The sequence below is a fragment of the Eurytemora carolleeae genome, unplaced genomic scaffold (genome assembly GCF_000591075.1).
Source record: "Eurytemora carolleeae unplaced genomic scaffold, Eaff_2.0 scaffold132, whole genome shotgun sequence".
Taxonomy (NCBI): Eukaryota; Metazoa; Arthropoda; class Copepoda; order Calanoida; family Temoridae; genus Eurytemora; species Eurytemora carolleeae.
Window position 1 is genome coordinate 224,049 of NW_019396543.1, and position 18,896 is coordinate 242,944.

General features: G+C 32.7%; 1 protein-coding gene across 1 annotated transcript in view; it reads left to right on the forward strand.

Moving 5' to 3' along the window:
• Positions 1–17,757, forward strand: part of LOC111705213 (uncharacterized) — a 41,110-nt gene extending 23,353 nt beyond the window's left edge. Inside the window, exons 10-17 of the mRNA XM_023477689.1 lie at positions 826–985; positions 1,395–1,472; positions 2,805–2,887; positions 5,195–5,277; positions 8,896–8,956; positions 12,678–12,746; positions 15,770–16,987; positions 17,614–17,757. Coding sequence (XP_023333457.1) covers positions 826–985; positions 1,395–1,472; positions 2,805–2,887; positions 5,195–5,277; positions 8,896–8,956; positions 12,678–12,746; positions 15,770–16,934 — 1,699 coding nt within the window. The 3' untranslated portion in view covers positions 16,935–16,987; positions 17,614–17,757. The remainder of the gene's footprint in view (positions 1–825; positions 986–1,394; positions 1,473–2,804; positions 2,888–5,194; positions 5,278–8,895; positions 8,957–12,677; positions 12,747–15,769; positions 16,988–17,613) is intronic.
• The last annotated feature ends 1,139 nt before the right edge of the window (positions 17,758–18,896 follow it).

Below are 18,896 nucleotides of genomic sequence, written 5' to 3' on the forward strand. Positions count from 1 at the left end.
TTCTTCTTTTATCCTATATGATGTAGCCTCAATATTAACGAGGAATGGTCAATGTTTCTCGTTATGAACCTAACATCAATCTTCTTTAATAGAAAAAAGAGAACTCGTACGTCTCCGTAGCATGTTTATGTGAAAACATGCACAAAGTTAGTTATAGCATTTTCTAATAATTGATAACACACACCGTGTTTATCGTATTTCTAAGTCACATTGCATACAAGTATGCTATCCTATTGAATATAATGTAGTTTTTTCTTTTGAACTGCTGCTTCGTCAATACTCGAATATAAATGTAACATGAATTCTGACAAGAAAAAATCGAAAAAATGTATCCGGAAACTAATAGATTTCTTCTTAATTAATGTATGAACACGATACTATCGTAAAATAGTTTTTCTGTTAAATCCATATAAACAAATTTGTAATATAACCTCGAAACATGAATAAATATCTAGATCTTAAAAAAAAAATTATCTTCGTATATTTTTAAAATCCACGAAAAAATGGTAGATCTTCAAAATATTTTTATTTTTGTTTCATAATAAGCAATAATAAAAAGTTGAAATAGAAAATGGGCGCGAAGCGCCAACCTTTTACTGTATATTAAGTTTTAATTGTAATTTCAATGACATCCCGTTTCAAGAGGGATATTTCCGATTCACAGCTTTATCTGATCAATTCGCTAGAACAAAATTGAAAATCAGTTTTTAACGAACAAAATATATATATCTCATTCATTCTTGATCTAAGAAAGCGTATAAGGGTTGTGAATCAGACATGCATCTTTTAATCATGGTTGGCCCTTTCATATTTTTCTTTGTTCAGGATTCGGTCGTCTAAATCTCCGGGCTCTCTCTTTCTCCGATCCCGGCGTGGATCCTCAGTCCTGGATCAGAGAACCAGGATGGAGAACGGTTCTCTGGTTAGGAACTCATCCGTTCAGTCTCAGGGAGGACGGATTAACTCAAACCCTCATGTGAGGAAGGTGAGAAATTTTAAATTTTCAAAAATTTTTGTCGTAAAATTATGAATTAAGGACAATTTTAAGTTTTATAATTTAGTAATTTGAAAAATCTGTGAAAATTCAATTCATATATACAAATCCAATATTTTGTCTGGAAAGAAAATACCTTGAAGCTATTATTGAAAGACTAATCTAAAGTTTAAAAGAAAAAAGAATGGCTTTTAAGCCACTCTTAACAATGTTAGCGTTAAAATGTAGCTCTCCTAGTTGTCATTTTTGTTTGTGATTGTAAAAATTAATTTTTCGCGGATTTTTTTTTAATTTGTGCATTTTCTTTTCTTACTTTCCAAGTTTTTTACTATGAATCTTTTCTGGGGTCAATGTATACAGTTGCTAAGTAAGAAAAGACCTTTATTTTCTGTTTCTCCAGGTTGTCAGGATGCTTGTTCTCGTAGTTCTAGTTTTCATTCTTTGCTGGAGTCCACTCCTCATTTACGATCTACTCCAGGTTAGACCCTATACCCATACTCCTCCTTTATAATCTACTCCAGTTTAGACCTTGTACTCCTTTTATACGATCTACTCTAGGTTAGACCCTATACCAATACTTCTCCTTTGTAATCTACTCAGGGTTAGAGACTATATACTTACTCCTCCTTTATGATCTACTCCAAATAGATTATCAAGTACTCCTCCTTTATGATCTACTCCAAATAGATTATCAAGTACTCCTTCTAGAAAATGTAAAAATTCAGGATTTTGTTTTTTACGATAATTGTGCATGGTCTATAAGAAATAAAGAAATATTAAGAAACCTTAATATTATTTTTACAGAGATGCAATGGGGACACAATTCAATATATGTAGAGTAAATACGGAAATTTAGAAAATATTCTGAAAACTAAATATAATATATTTAATTTGAATTTAATACCAAATGGAAAATACCCACTAAACAAAAGTGGATGGAACAACATGTTGTCAAGTGGTATGGTCGTACTATAACTTACTGTTAACTTGTTAACACCAACTTTTTAACAAAGTTACAAACTGAGTTTCAGAAAGTCGGGTGTAAGTCGAGTTTTTTCCACCAGATGTCGCCTAGTTGTGTTATAACTGTTTGTAACACTGACTTTTGAACCAAGTTAAAACTGAGATTCAAAAAGTCGAGTTAAAGTCGAGTTTGCAACCAGATTTTGCCCAGTTGGTGAGTGGACTCCAAAAGTGGTTAAAAAGTCGGTGTTAACATCCAATTATGGCACTACTATTGCAGAGTTTAACTCCACTTTGAATTCGACTGAAACTTCACAACTTGATAGCAAAAATGAGTTAAATTCCATTTAACACAAGTCTCTGTTTGCTTGGTAACAACTTTGTCTGATCGAGAAGAAATGAGATATTCATGTAAATGTTTCTCCTTAAATAGGACTAGTGGATTTATATTGCAGAAACAATTGAAGAAATTGTCGGAATTAAGCACGATGATTATTTCATCTGATAAAAGTTTAAAGGTTCCCGCTATAAATTGCACCCTTCTTTAAATGGAGGATCAATACAACAATAGTCCCTTTAAGTCTCATTCTTTGTGTCTAACCCTGTCTTTGTACTTTTCAAAGGAATTGAGTCTTTGTCACAAAATCAAACTCTAATCATTATATCTTTGCAGCCTAAAAGTGTAAATATTTTAATTTTATAATTAATATTTCAAACTTAAATATAACCTGATCTAACAAAATTCATAATTTTGAATATATATGGTCAACGACATCGGGTTGTAAAGATATAGGGATTAGAAAATCAGAGTTTGTGACAAAGGCAAAATCCTTTATAATCATTTCAGGCGTTCGGTTCCATTCCAATTCATCCCTTTGGTTATCACAAGCATATCAAAACTGTGTTCAGCTTATTGGCTTACTTTAACAGGTATTTGTATAAATAACGTTTTCATGCATCGCTAAATGCATCACGTCAAACTAAAGTAAATTGCACAAAAGATTTAAATCTTACATGTTTCAATCATAACTCAGCTATATTGTAAAGACAAAAATTTGACCTTCTCCTTCTGTTTAGTTCACAGTTACGCTATTTTAAAAGTGCACGGTGTGTCGACTTATAAAAATAGTTAAAATTTTAACCCTGCTAAGGTCTAAAAACTTTCCTGAGGAATTTAAAACCTGTGACTGTAATGAAATTGGTTTATGCATAGCTACATGTATCTTCAGTTTTTAATCAATATTTTGAGTATGGTCAAGATGGGTATTATTAAAAAAATCGGATTCAAGAAATTTGAATTAAAGGGAGTGACCGGCAATTCATAGGATTCATTTGAGACGGTGCATATTTGTTCAGCATTCAAAATCCTCATTGATTGTCCATTTTGGATGGAAGATTTTGAGAATCAGTTTTATCAAAATTATTTAAAAATGTAAAAAAAAAATTGTATCCCTCCAAACAGGACAATCTTGAGGATTTTAAAGAATGCATTTGCACTCTTGCTGAAAAAATATGCACTTTAAAAACGTCTAATAGGTCTTAAATGAATCCTAAAAAAATTCTCTATAATACTGCAATCTCAGTACAACTACCATACTTTGTCGGTGACCTCCTTTAACAATATCCAGAATTGAATTGAATTGAACTGAATTGGGTTCACTTCAGATTTGGCCAGATTGTTACATTTCAATTTAGATCACTACTCCTGAAAATTAAATGTCTTGAAAGACAAACTTCAGAAAGACAAACTCTTGAAAGACAAACTCTTGAAAGACAAACTCTTGAAAAACAAACTCCTGAAAGACAAACTCCTAAATGCAAACTTCTGAAAGAAAAACTTCTGAAAGACAAACTTCCAAACGACAAAATTCTCAATGATCAAAATCCTGCAAGACAAATCCAAATTGACTAACTTCAAAGTCACAAACTCCTGAAAGACCAACTCCTGAATGACATACCTCTAAAAAGGAAAGCTCCTGAAAGACAAATATCTAAAAGGCATACTCCGGAATGACAAGCTCCTGAAAGGCAAACTTCTGAAAGACAAACTCCTAAAAGTCAAACTTCTTAAAGTCAAACTCCTGAAATTCAAACTTCTGAATGACAAACTCCTGAAAGACAAACTCCTGAATTTCAAACTTCTGAAATACAGGCTCCTGAAAGACGAACTTCGGAAAGACAAACTCTTGAAATTCAAACTTCTGAAAGGCAAAATCGAGAATAAAAACTCCTGAAAGACAAAATGCTAAAGGCAAACTCCAGAAACACAATTAAACTTCTGAAAGAAAAACTTTCCCGAAAGACAAACTCCTGAAAGGCAAACTCCTGAAAGAAAAATTCCTGAATGACAACTCTTGAAATACAAACTCCTGAAAAGTTTTTGTTATTAGAAAAGGGGATGCGAAGGCCTTAAAGGCTAGTTTTTATTTATTTACCATGAAAATGAAAAATGAAAATTGATGTTAAAAACCCGGATTATTTTGTATTTCATGGAACCCTATATTTTTCAATGCTTTGTTTGTTTGTTTGTTTTTTTGATTTGATGTTTTGGTGTTTGTTTGTATGTTTGTTTGTGTTCCATAAAATTATTTTGTTGAGAAGGAAAAATATTTGTAAATTTCCTCCAGCGAGTGCAACAATAATGGAACACAATTTTAAGAAATCAAATATGATAATTCTTAAATCAAAATCTATAAAATTTTACATTTTATAGTTAGTCTCCAGTTAATATGTAGAATATTTTAAAGGGGCACCTTGGATTTTCTAGAGGGAGAACAGCAAAATATTTTGTAGTGTTAAAAATTAAATAATATCATTGTTGTAATGATATTCCAGTTTTTAAAACCTAGTAATCTACTGGTTTATGTTAACCTTAGAATTATTATTATTATTATTGTTGTTGTTATTATTATTTCAACTTTATAAACCCTGTAATCTACGGGTTTATATTATTATTATTATTATTATTATTATTATAATTATTATTATTATTATTATTATTATTTCAGCTGTATAAACGCTGTAATCTATGGGTTTATGTTATTATTATTATTATTATTTCAGCTGTATAAACGCTGTAATCTATGGGTTTATATTATTATTATTATTATTTCAGCTGTATAAACCCTATAATCTATGGGTTTATATTATTATTAATATTATTATTATTATTTCAGCTGTATAAACCCTGTAATCTATGGGTTTATATTATTATTAATATTATTATTATTATTTCAGCTGTATAAACCCTGTAATCTATGGGTTTATGTCTAAAACCTTCAGAATGAGTTTCCTTGAAACGTTCAAGGAGTGGACCCAAGGTAAAACAATTCTATAGTATATTGATATGCCATAAATCAACTTTAGGGTAGTTTAGCAACTACCAATGTTGCCCTAATGTAAACCAGCTAATCTACCGTGTAGTGTTCCGTCGGGCCTGACCGTAAGCTCCTCTACTATTAGCTCTCCATTGTGAATCAAACAGGAAAATCTTTAAGTTTTATTAAGGCTCTGAACTTCAATCTGATAAAATAAACAAGTTTTAGGTTACAGAAAAAGCTTTAGATAGTACAAATGACAAGCTACATTCATCCATCAATCGAATCATAACTATATATTATCTAGGCGTTAAAAACTGTAGTATGAAGATATTGACTAAATATAAGGATAAACACAGACAAGAGAACAGTACAATTCAGTAAATATTAATAATACTATATTTACCACATTAGTCCTTCCGACACTTGCACGATAAATCATATATATTAACGAGAATACATCCTTCTATCTCAAAAATACCGGTAATACTAAATAGAAAAACATGGAATTCTGCGCATGAGCAGAGTATAAATTTCGTGTCGGAAGAAACTGGTTCTGCATCTTCAGATTTTCCTTGGCAGTACACAACATAGTTCAGTGGTAAATACCGGCCAATCAGGGGTACTTCATAGACTTTGATCGCAGCGTGAGCTCTGCGAAACAAGGGTGTTGATATAAACGAACCTGCAAAACTTAAACGGGATTGTTCGCTTTCTTGAAAACGCATTATACCTAATTTTTTAATGGACACTATTAATCAAAAATGTGTTCATAAAATAAAGTGTTCATAAAATAAAGTGTTCATAAAAAAAACCCCGGTTAATAAAAGAATTTAGTCCTTTTCACAAGCTTTGATTGTCTAATCCTTGCATCATTGCAGCCAGTGTCATGTACCTCAAGGTTGTAATGCAAGGAAAGTTAATTGCAGTTGCGTATACTCTGCGTAAAACCAGTTCTCTCTGGGCGGAATTTGTAATTTAGTATCCGAGGAGGTTAAAAGCATTAAATTTTGATAATTTTGATAATTCACATTATAGTTTCCTATGAAATATTTCATTATATTTTATGTGAAAGATGGATCCCTTGTAAGGCTTCGACATCCGTCTTGTGTTTACATTACCACCCAGAGACAGTACACTGCAGTACAAAAGATGCGTACACCTCTGAAATAACTTTCCTTGCATTATAACTTTGATGTACCTTATGTATTTCAAATTACTTATTCTGTTATGTCGAATAATCCAAGTTAGTAATATCTAAGGTTACATTTTCAGGTTCCTAAGATATAGGGATTGGAAAAATTAAGTTTGTGGCAAAAACTCTATTCCTTTTGCGGATTAAAAAAAATATTTTCTTACATTTTGGACCAACTAACACAAAAATACAGTTAAATATGTCTTCAATTAAACTTCAAATAAACCCTCTAGTTAAAATAGGGTTGCATATATTTTATCGTTACTTTAACCATATTTAATGGGTTGATATAATCGGACCTAACTCATCACGGCTTTAGTTGATTTTTCATTCTTGTTAAAGCTAGATATATCACTGTTAACTCCGGTTCATTTCAAGGACCAAACCGACTTTTAATCAGCTGTACAGCACAACTACAGACTTTATAAGAAATAACTGGACTGTGCACCTAATGAATGATCATCCCCTTCTTGTGAAGTTTATGTGATATAGACTTGTAAATTTGGAAATTAGAAAAATTTATGTATACATTCTATTTTAAAATTTCTTCTAAGGTTCCCTTAGTTCAGTGTCAACAGATTATCAATTCTATAGACAATTGCGTTATTTCTTAGGCAGAAGGCATTCTTTATTCTAGTTTTCTGGTGTGGACCATCTTAATAATCTTTACAGCCAATTAAGGATTTAATCACTAGTAATATAAGGGTTGTTTATTTTTAGGTTTTTAGTCCTAAATGACGCCATGTCAACGAAAATAAATAAATGAAGTCGGAAGAAAATTAATTTTCTTATTTATTAAATTGTTGTTAATTAAAGATGTAATTGCAGCCTTTTGTTCTGTTTATTAAAACAAATTTGTTCTTACATTTAATTAACAATATATACAAATAAAAGTTATACTTAGATTTACTGCTTAATTTATTAAGTTCTGTACAGTCATGTAATTACGTAATCACGTTAAACTAAAGTGAATTTCTCGTAAGATTAACATCCTTTACATTTTTAACAAAACTTCTCTCATTGTAGAGTTATTAAGAAGAACAAATATGGTATAAATTTCTCAGATGTAACCAGATAAAGGAATGGAGTCTTTGTCACAAACTCTGATTTTTAAATCTTTCTTAACAACCCAATGTTGTAGACCTTAGATATTTCAAACTATGACTTCTGTTATATCAAACAATTAAAGTTTGAAATGTCAAAGGTTTACATAATTTGGTTGTAGATATATAGGTATTAGAAAATTGGGATTTGCTGCAAAGACTCAAATTCCTTTGCTTTTCTAATACTCGGGCATAAAGACAAAACTGGGGGAGCTATAAAGTCACAAAGTCGTACAAACAATGTCGCATAAATATGACCTTGGATTTTTTGTTATTTCAAAATTTGAAGAGTGGAATGTGTGTAACAATGTTATGGCATATCTCCATAAATTTCTTGAAAATTTTTATTAATTTTTTAAAAACAATAAAATAAAAATTTTCCCATAAAATGATTTTGAAATATCATGTTTTCAAAAAGAAAAATTGGTTTCGCGGATTTCTTTTGATATTCCAAAAATGCTTTTGAAATTAATAGTTACATTTTCTTGTTTTTGTACCTAAAATCGAAGCAAATTGAAATGTTAAACATTTTACATTTTACTCCCCCTGTATATTTTTTAATATAGTAATGCTTGTATTATATTATTATAATTATAAAGATTTATTCAAACACAAATTTTAAGTCTTTGGAACAAAATAAAATATTTAAACCTCAATATCTTTAAAACTCGATGTTTTATAAAATTTGATATTTCAAACTCAGATTATTTAATCTAACAGAATTCATAGTTTGAAATATCTAAGGTCTGCAACATTTGGTTCCAAAGATATAGTGATTAGAAAATCAGAGTTTGTGGCAAAGACTCAATTCCTTTGTTTAGATATTTCGAATATATTTAAATAATTATGCAAAACAAAACTTTCTCCTTTAATGGGGTCTGACATTTTAGTAAAATTAATTTCCCGAAAAAGCATCTTTGTATACAATTTTATCTTCTTTTGAGATACAAATGCGCGAATTTTTTTATAAAAACAGCTTAGCAGAGCAGAGGGTTACTTTACTTAATTGTCCCAAGGGATATAAAGTAACTTAACGTCCCTCTGTTAAGGAAATCATCGGTTGGTAATATTGGTAAAAAGGCGGTAAAATATACAAAACCATCCATAAGATAACAATGCTAATTTTTTATCAAAAGAATTGAGTTTGTGCCATTTATTTCAAACTATGAATTCTGTTGGATCGTATAAACTAAGTTTGAAATATCAAAGGTTTACATTATCAAAATTCTTATTTCGTACTCTAATTAATTGGTAGAATTTTCTGAATCGTAGTTGATATAGTTGATCAATGTATGGCTAATTGAACTACTTCTCGCTGTTTAGGTTGTAACAGCGGTGGATCAGAGAGGAACAGCAGAAACAGCGAAAGACGATCAGGAGACGGGTAGAAATTATTTCTAGGGGTTCGTTAGACGGTTAGAAAAATTAAGTGAACGAACACATTCTAGTTTGTTCCTAACTATAAGAAGAGAATTTTCAGCTCAGTTACCAGGGGTGTCCATTCGTTTGTGAAGTTATCCTTCGTTAACGATCTAGATTTTTAACAACATTAATGGTAGATATGCAAAAATTTTCGTTAACCGCTTTCACCGTTAACGGCTGATAAGTTCATTAACAAGTATTTGAAGTATTTTGCAATATTCTAATAGATTGTATAAATTGTATAACTCTCAATAATTGTGAAGTACGTGGACATGTAGTATCTGGAAGCTGATGAAAGAATTTATGTAATGTTTAATCCAATATTTTAAAGATATCTGACCATCCAAATCCAATCACAAGTCTCTGTTTGCTTGGTANTTTTACAGATATCCGACCATCCAAATCCAATATTTTAATGATTACGACCATCCAAATCCAATATTTTAAAGATATCCGACCATCCAAATCCAATATTTTAATGATTACGACCATCCAAATCCAATATTTTAAAGATATCCGACCATCCAAATCCAATATTTTAATGATATCCGACCATTCAAATCCAATATTTTAAAGATATCCGACCATCCAAATCCAATATTTTAAGGATATCCGACCATCCAAATCCAACATTTTAAAGATATCCGACCATTCAAATCCAATGTAAAATTACGTTGTCAGTTTCTTTCAAAAGTTTCCCCTGAAAATTTTAATTAAGATAAATGTTCAATCCAGTGTGTGTGATTGCTCAACAACTTTTATAAACTTAATAGAACTTTCCTCAGCTCTTTCATGTAAATAAAGATTGGTTTTCAGTATTTTTCATAGAACATTTTATTTTTATTAGTAAGTACTTAGTTTTAGTGCTTTCAATTTCATTTAATTAATATCCGGTCTAAGGAAAAAGGGTGGTGTTTCAATTCTTAAAAATCAAATATCAATGACCCTTAAAACTTATTTTTTTACTGCGGTTCAAAAAATTTAAATATTTTAAGTTTTTAACTTTTTTGATTTAAAACAAATTTAAAACCCTTAGATTCTTTGATGTGAAAAATTTAATGAATTGTTTCAAGTTGAAAATGAAAGATTTCAAACATAAAATGAAATCATCTTTTGCCTATCATGATCCCTCATATTACTGCAGGTAAAAACTTTTAAATCTGACATTTCACTTTAAACTTTTCATATCAAAATCTCAATCCTTCGTTGATTTTCAGGATTGTTTTAAATAGTAGAATTCAGAGAGGATTGCTTTATGAAATAGGAGATTTTATACAGTCAGCCCCATAAAACTGTGGAATATGAAGATCAGAGAGGTGTATACAAAAATTTGTCCAGAAGGGCCTTGCATTTTTTTCTTTACAGGGAGTTGGGCTCTCACCCGTTGGGGCATGACAACTATAGATTTCACTGAGTAGAGGAGAGGGACTGAGCCCCAATAGCGCCCCCCCCCATGTTAACTGTTAGACTTCAGTTATGATTTCAAATAGTCCAAAAAGCAAGAGAAGCCTTTTTGCAGTTTGCACGAACTGATTTTCATTACCAGAATGATTTTCAATGAAAACATTTTTATGTCGTCTTCTTATTCCACAGTTTTATGGGTCCCTCTGTACAATAAAGATTGAGAAGGGGGCAGGGTAGTGGTCCAGAACACTGAGCTACTGAAATTTTATATATTAACAGTTTGTGAAAATTCTTCCAGTTCAATATATGGGATATTGCGATATTTTACACCATTCCTCATCTTGTGTCACAATTGGTTTCACTATTTTTTAATAGAATCTTTTCATATAAAATATTAGGTTTTTAAACTTCCCAACCCTGGACGTGTTGGAGGAGTGACATGAAAATTCCCAAAATACATGCATTAGATTCCAGGGGTGGGGAATTTTTTGCCAGGGTAAATATTTCAATTATTCCCCCCCACCCCCTCCCTCCTTGAAATATCGTAAGCCACACTCTGGAAAAAATTTTATATTATATATCTATTTTTTAACGAAAATATAATTCAAACAATACCTTTAAAGTTGACGGTCTTGCACTTTATAAAGAATTAAAATGAAAAGAGCTAAATGCCGCTGTCTCTTTCAACTTAATTAATCCAACTTTCACAAAATATATTTTTTTATTTATGTTTTCTTTGCCACTAATTTTGAAGTTTAAAAGTCATTTAATCAATCTGAATATCAGAAAGCCGGGCCGCCGTCAGGCGCGCAACTAGACATTTGGTTAGAGGGGGGCTAGGGGGAAATATTTCGCGCGAAGCGCGAAAAAAATTTTGGCCCCCCCCTAAACATTTTTAGGGGGGGGCAAGAAAAATGTGTTTTATACTTAAACAATAAAAAACTAACCTTACCAACCGGATATTCAGTTATAAGTCAACACATCAGATATAAAATGAAACAAGAAATCTATTCTGGTCAGGGGCGGATACAGGGGGGGGCGGGGGGACATTCGCCCCCCCTGACAGATTCAGGGAGGGGCGTAGCCCCCACCCTGAATTTGGAATTTTTTGTTCTTATTTCAGAATAGCTTCTCAATAGCATGCTTAATCGTTATTGTGTAATTATCATTGTGTAAGAGTGTGGGAAAAGTTAGAGTAAGGTAAGGGTTAAATCTAGAAAAGAATAATAAAACGAAAAGGCATCTCGAACTGTTGAAGTGAGAGGAGAGGATGGGAATCGTTTTGAGTTAAGTTTTTTAACATTTAAGGTTTTTTTTATTTCTCTACAGATTGTTAATCCTATTGAAAAAAATTGTTTTCTTAAACTTTTATTATAAAGTTTTTCTTATTCTCTCCTTAGATTCAAGCAAAACGATTCGTCAAAGCAGTTTTTTGGTTTAAATATTTTTTTTTGGTTGATAATTTCTATTGTTAATCAATATCTTAGAGATAAAAAACAATGCCGTTTTTTTCCTCAATTTAGAATAACATGATTACAGACATAGAAATTAATTGCTCTCCTTAAATTGGACTTTTCTAATCCCTCTATCTTTGCAACCTAATATTTTAAACTGTTGATTTTTCAAACTTTGATCTACCTGAATTCGAGATATATCAAAGGTCTACGACATCAGGTTGCAGGGGCGTTTCAGGAATTTGGGCAGAGTGGGATTCTTGTTGTGTTTAATGCCCCGGAAAATTCCAAAACAGAGAAAAGGGAATTGAATTTGGTAGATCCAGAAAAATAATATCTGTGGGATGCCTGCGTAGAGACTGGCAGCTGGTGGGGTCTTAAATGTAAGACATGTTGCCGCAGCGCTTGGCCCCCTAGCCGCATGGCGCTCGGCCCAGAAAGTGTCATAACTTAACCTAACCCGTGGCCGCAGCGTTCGGCCCCCTGCCTGTCCTAGCCGCAGCGCTTGGCCCAGAAAGTGTCTTAACTTAACCTAACTCTAATAAAATACTAATTTAATTATTTTTCTGGATCTACAAAATTCAATCCCCTCCTCTCTGTTTTGGAATTTTCCGGGGCATTGAACACAACATGAATCCCACTCCGCCGGAATTTGCCAAGGTGGGGCTTACATTTTTTACCCTTTCCGTATGAGCTTGAACCCGTCTGGAAACCATATATTTTACTATGCCTGGGGGGGAGTGGGGGACTAAGTCCAATAAATATCAACCCCCCGTCCTTTGTCTGTATATTTTTGAATGAAATAATTAAATAAATTTTGTTTAGTAGAATGGGGGAGAACAAGTGTACGTGTGATGACCCTTTCTCAATATGTAAACTTCACACGGTTCAAAGGTAAGGATTAAATCAAATATAGAGATCGGAACTATTTTTAACTAATTTGGCATTTTTTTCATATATTTTACAAATTACAATTTTTAAGCGACTAGTATTGATACATGTTTCATGTGTCTACCCTAGTTCATCTGTTTTGTATTATCTGCCATATGTACAGCCTGAATTTGAGTAGCCAGCTTCTACACAACATTATGCAAACTCATCAGGAAGCTGACTTGTCAATTTTTATACAGGTTTATATATACCCCGGATATAAATAAGCAGAATTTAGATTTTTTCTTAAATTCTGAATCTGCTGCATCATTCACCCCTAGAACAGGTGCTCCCATGTCAAAATGCTGATCCTTCTCAGAAAGTTTTGATTATGATTCTACAGTATATGGGTTTCTGAATTCCACTATATCTGCTCGTAAAGTAGGATAAGGTTGGAGGTTTAGGAAGTCGTGTAGAGGGGTATCGAAAGATCTTCTTCCAGAAAATCTCTGTTTTTTCCTCTGGTTTATACATCTTTCCCATGTGTATGCGGAATGAGCGTAATAAGGATAAATTATCCCATTATTACCCATTATCTGCACCGTAAATACAGTTGGGGAGTTTATCCATAGTGTGATCAGAGATTTTCCATGAGGGGTCCATCTGTTGAGTAAGCTAGGTAAACAGCCGGAATGATGTATAATGTATAATGTACTGCTAGAATGCTTCATGACTCTTTTTAATTATTCTTCCTCTATTGGATTATTACCCTCCTGTTTATGTATGGTCTGACTAAGCATTCCAGCATTTCAGAGGAATCAGGATACCCGCTTTCTCAACAAGAAAAGCTCGGGAGAGAGTGGTCTTACACAAGCCATGGCCGGTTTAGGATCATTTGAGACATCAGAACTTTTAAATGTGATTTAATCTAAATCTATTAAAAGTATAAGGTTTTAATCCGAATTCCGTTGCGCGGAATTGCGCGTAATTGTGCCAAATTGCGTGGAACTTCGTAGAATCGCGTAGAAGAGCGCAAAATTAAAGGGCTCACAACTGCGCGTAAGTAAAATCCGCTTGCGTTGGAAACCCTTATTAGAAGAAGATCTAATATTTTGTGCGCAATATCGAGTTACGAAAAGCATTTTGGAATAAAAAGATTTTACAAATGTTTATATTTTAAAACATTTTGTGATTTCGAGCAAAATTATTGTGGTTCTTTTAGCAGTGTTCAATATCTAAAAAGTCCTTATTTTGTGAAGGAAAAACTATCCTCTCAGCTTTGTCCCAAAAATATTATCATTTACTTTCCTGAAAAATGCTGAAATGATGGGGGGGGGGGGAGGGGAATAATTGCCGCAGCTCGATGTAAACATTTTTCAGTAGCTCCTTGTAGCTCCCTTTAACTCCCTGTAGCGCCCTGTAGCTCTCATAGTAGCTCCCTTTAGCTCCCTGTAGCTTCCTTTAGCTCCCTGCATAGCTCCATGTAGCTTCCTGTATCTCCCTTTAACTCCCTGTAGCGCCCTGTAGCTCCCTGTAGCTCCCTGCATCTTCCTTTAGCTACCTGTAGCTTCTTTTAGCTCCCTGTAGCTTCCTTTAGCTCACTGTATCTTCCTTTAGCTCCCTGTAGCTCCCAAGGGGGTTTTGTTTCTTTTCTTATATTTATTTTTCCAGAAGGCAGTTTTCCCATTAAGTTAGTTATGAACACTGTTAAAATAAGATGGCACCATTTTGCAACTGCAAGTGTCTGTCTAGAGTTGAAAGAAAATCTAAATAAAAAAGAATAAGCATGCATTATAGAACTTAGAAGAAGTCAAATATTAAAGAGACAGAATGCAATATATCGCAGTTGTGTTAAAGGGACTTATATGCAATTTCAAAAGACCCTGCATTTATAAATTGGCTTGTCCAAGTCACAACGGTACCTATTAAAGATTATTGGATGAAGATCGCAAGAGTTATCTTTTTTAGCTTAAAAATTCAAAGATCTAAGATATCAGGTTGGAAAGATTAAGGAATTAGAAAATTAGAGTTAGAAATGAGTAATCCAGGGGACAGCCCATTTCTAACACTGAGTGTTAGAAATGGGCACAAATTGAAAGACTGGGTTTTTGGGATCCCGGCCTATATCCAGAGTAAATGTCGATAATAAAAACTATAACCAACATTTTATTAAACATGACGAGGACAACAATTCCCAACTTTAAACTTTTTTTCTAAATTAAAATTATGATAAAATTATAATTAAGTCAGAGCTGAAAACTTTAGAATGAAATATCCAGAGAAGCTCATAATTTCTTGATATCCAGATTAAATATTGCTTGTTCTCCACATGAATTTAAACTCCAGATTAATTATTCGACGGGATATCTGGATATTTCATTCTAAAGTTTTCAGCTCAGGTTTCTCATTTTCGAACATATCCTGAATTTGAAACATTGTCGCGTTTTCGAGACAAAACCCACTTTCCCGTTTTTGAGTATAATCTGCAATTCAAAACAAAACTCACTTTCATAACTTACAAAATAAATCACTGAAAACAAAAATTATCTTATGAAGATTAAATTAACTTCTGAATTATTTCTAGAATCTAAGTTTCCACATTTTATCTGTTAAATTAGAGAATATGGATGATTTATTTTCAAACATTTTAAACAGACAGTTTCCCGCATTTCTAGTTAAATCTATATTGCAAGAACAAATGATATTAGTATTTTGATTGCTCAATGCTGTAATGATTTTTAAAGTATAAAAACAGTTTGTTTTTATTTTCTATTTGTTTATATTTTACCTTCGTAAAAAATCTTGTTTTGTTTCATAAGTGCGTAAATACTTGAAAATTGACACTGATATGAATTCCGGTAATTGTCTCAAAACGAGGATATGTTCCGAAAACGCGACATGAGCTGAAATCCGGTAATTGTCTCAAAATAGGGATACTCTTAAAAAAGATAACTTTGCAGATTTGGCCCATTTCTAACACTCAGTGTTAAAAATGGGCCAAGTGTTAGTTCCTTAAAAACTTTTAGATTTAATTTTCTTGTGTCTAGGGATCTCCGAGGAATACTAGAGGTGGATGAAGCACGTATTGAAGAACTGAACAACCTGCACCAGGAAAGGTTTCTCCTAGATCCGTCCCAGAGAATCAATCCGTCCTTGCAACTCTGGAACCTGGAGAATAGTGAGGTCTCTATATATCCGTTTCATACCATTCGGAGACATAACATGGATAGTTCAAACAAGGCACAAGATATACTTTCTCTCCGTGAAGAGTTCAAGGCGAAAATGGATTCCAATTCCCAAACTGAATACCAAACTGCATCTCAAGAACACAATGGGGGTTTGTCCGAAATCAATTCAAAACCAGACATTAAATCCCAATCTCCAAATAAAAATCAAGCTCACGTTGAAAAACAACGCAATAGTTTCCATTCCCAGAACGAATCCCAAGCAGTAGAGGAATCTCAAACATACCTGGAATCTCAAGCAGACAATGAATTTCAATCCCAAAGCAACTCCCAAGCAGTAAATAAATCCCAAACATACCTTAAATCTCAAGCAGACAACGGATTTCAACCCCAAATCGAATCCCATCATAAAGAGGAATCCCAAGAATACCTTGAATCTCAAGCAGACAATGAATTTCAACCCCATATCAACTCCCAAGCAGTAGAAAAATCCCTAACATACATTGAGTCTCAAGCAGACAACGGATTTCAACCCCAAATCGAATCCCATCATGAAGAGGAATCCCAAAAATACCTTGAATCTCAAGCAGACAATGAATTTCAACTTCAAACCAAATCCCAAAGAGACAGTGAATCCCAAGAATCTCAAGAAATCGATGGATTACGAACTGAAAATAAATCTCAATTAGACAAAAATTCGCAAGAAATCAACGAAGTTCAATCAACCCACAAGTCCCAACAAGAAAATGGAGTCCAAACAAAAAGTGGAGTTCACTCCCAAAACAATTCAAACCCTCACAATTGTTTCCAAAAACAAAATGCAGAAGAGTTGTTGCATAACGATCAAGGATTCGTTCATAATGAAAAAGATTTACCTCACCTTAATGAAAAAGACCTGAAACCAAACGTAGAAAACTTCCTACACCTTGGAAAGTTAAAAAGCACGGTTGAAGTGAACGGTTTAAGCTCAGAACTTGATACTGGGATAAAGTTGAAGTCTGAGCCTGGAGATACCACCAATCCTTAATCCCCTTCAGTTCTTCATCCTTGAGCATCCTGTAGAATTGTAGCAGATAACAGGTTTTTCGATTAATTTTTAATCTAACATTCAAGTTTGCAATTTCAACAGAACTCAAACAGAACTCAGTACAGAAAAACTCAAACGTAAGAGTAAAGTTTATTTTAACAAGGTATTTAATGGGAACAACTAAATTGGTTCTTGGAGCTGAGCTCGTGACTTTTGATATGACTAGTACTATGATGAAAAGACTTAACTTGATATACACAACGTAAACTTTTGAAAACCGGAAATTTAAAATCTAAATCTCTGAAACAGATAAAGTGAAGAATGGTTTATTCGTTAAAATGACAGTCTTTGTATTTTTAACTGACCCTTCATTTAAAAAAAGAGGAACATATGTCGATTCAAAACGATGCCCTTGAAACCTTAAACTGATCAATAATGTAATCGTTAACGAAAAGTGTTTCTTTCTGTCAATTTCCTTGTAGTTTCTAAAGCAATAAATGCACAAATCCCATTTTTAAAGAAATCAGAAATGAAAATATTCAGTTTTCAAAGTAAAATTATTCATATTGATCATACAAAGCTTTTAAGGCTGCCGGTTGAAATCGGTCATACCCCTCCTTAAATGGAGGGTCACTTTACTTTATTTTAACAGTCCCTTTAAGTTGTAATTCTCTTTTAGAAATGATGCGGAACACCAGAGACAAAACTACAGATTAAAAAGATGAAGAGAAAATAGAAAGAACGGATGACACACTCTGAAGAGTTTAATGTATGAAGAAATCAACTACATGAGTAACATGAGTAACATGAGTAACATGAGTAACATGAGTGAGTAACATGAGTAACATGAGTAACATGAGTAACATGAGTAACATGAGTAGCATGAGTAACAGAGAGAAAAGAATAAGTTTACGAAGTCAAAATGTCTCGCTGAACACAATAATAGTATTTTAAAGTCAAAAAAATTGTAAAGAAAGAAAAAAAAGGCATAGAAAGTAGCCATTTTTTATGTTTAATCAATTAACTAAAACTAAATTGTCTTTTAACCGGCATTTCAATCCGGAATCTTATATTTAAGCGATAAAAAGGCAGATGTTTTTAAGTGAGACACTTTGTATTATTGTATTTCGAATATTCTGCAATCAGCATTTACCTGATCAAGAATGGCAAAAGAAACGAGCATTTAAAGTACTGTAGAGTAGACGTTATTTCAAGTGACCCTCCATTTATCAAACAGCATGTCGGATTTCCAGCGGTACCTTAAATCCTTTCTTTGATCTATACAACTTTGCAAATGCTCAAGCGGAAACGACAATTTAAATTGGGGTATGCACAATCTACAACGTTACATCTTTTTCCAACATTGATATCATGAAAATAATCCATTTTTAAAATTAAAAAGTTTGATATCTAATTCAAACGAAGACAGTCTGCAGTTTTAGGACTTTCTAGCATTTGAGTTAAATTGTTTCCAATTATTCTTTATAGTTTTGTTTTTAACTTTAATCCCAAAACATTTGAAGTTGATTAAAAGTCGTAATGGATTGAAGGCATAGTTTTTATAAAGCTTTTTATAATGAGGGTTTTCCAATCCTTCCTAATTCTCTATATACTGCATTTAAAATTATATATTTAGTCCCTCCTAATAGATTATTCAGTACTTGACAATCTATTAGAGTCCCTCTATTGTTATTTTTACTTGTCTTAATTTAACCATTTCTATATACATTAGCTCTGAACCCAGTCCTTCTGCCAGGGGTTTAAAGCGAATGATTTGAAATAAAGAAATTGAAATTAAACTTTAAAACGGCTAACTAGAACTAGAACTAGAACTAGAACTAGAACTGGAACTAAAAATAGAACTAGAACTAGAACTAGAACTAGAACTAGAACTAGAACTAGATCTAGAACTAGAACTAACTAGAACTAGAACTAGAACTAGAACTAGAACTAGAACACTAG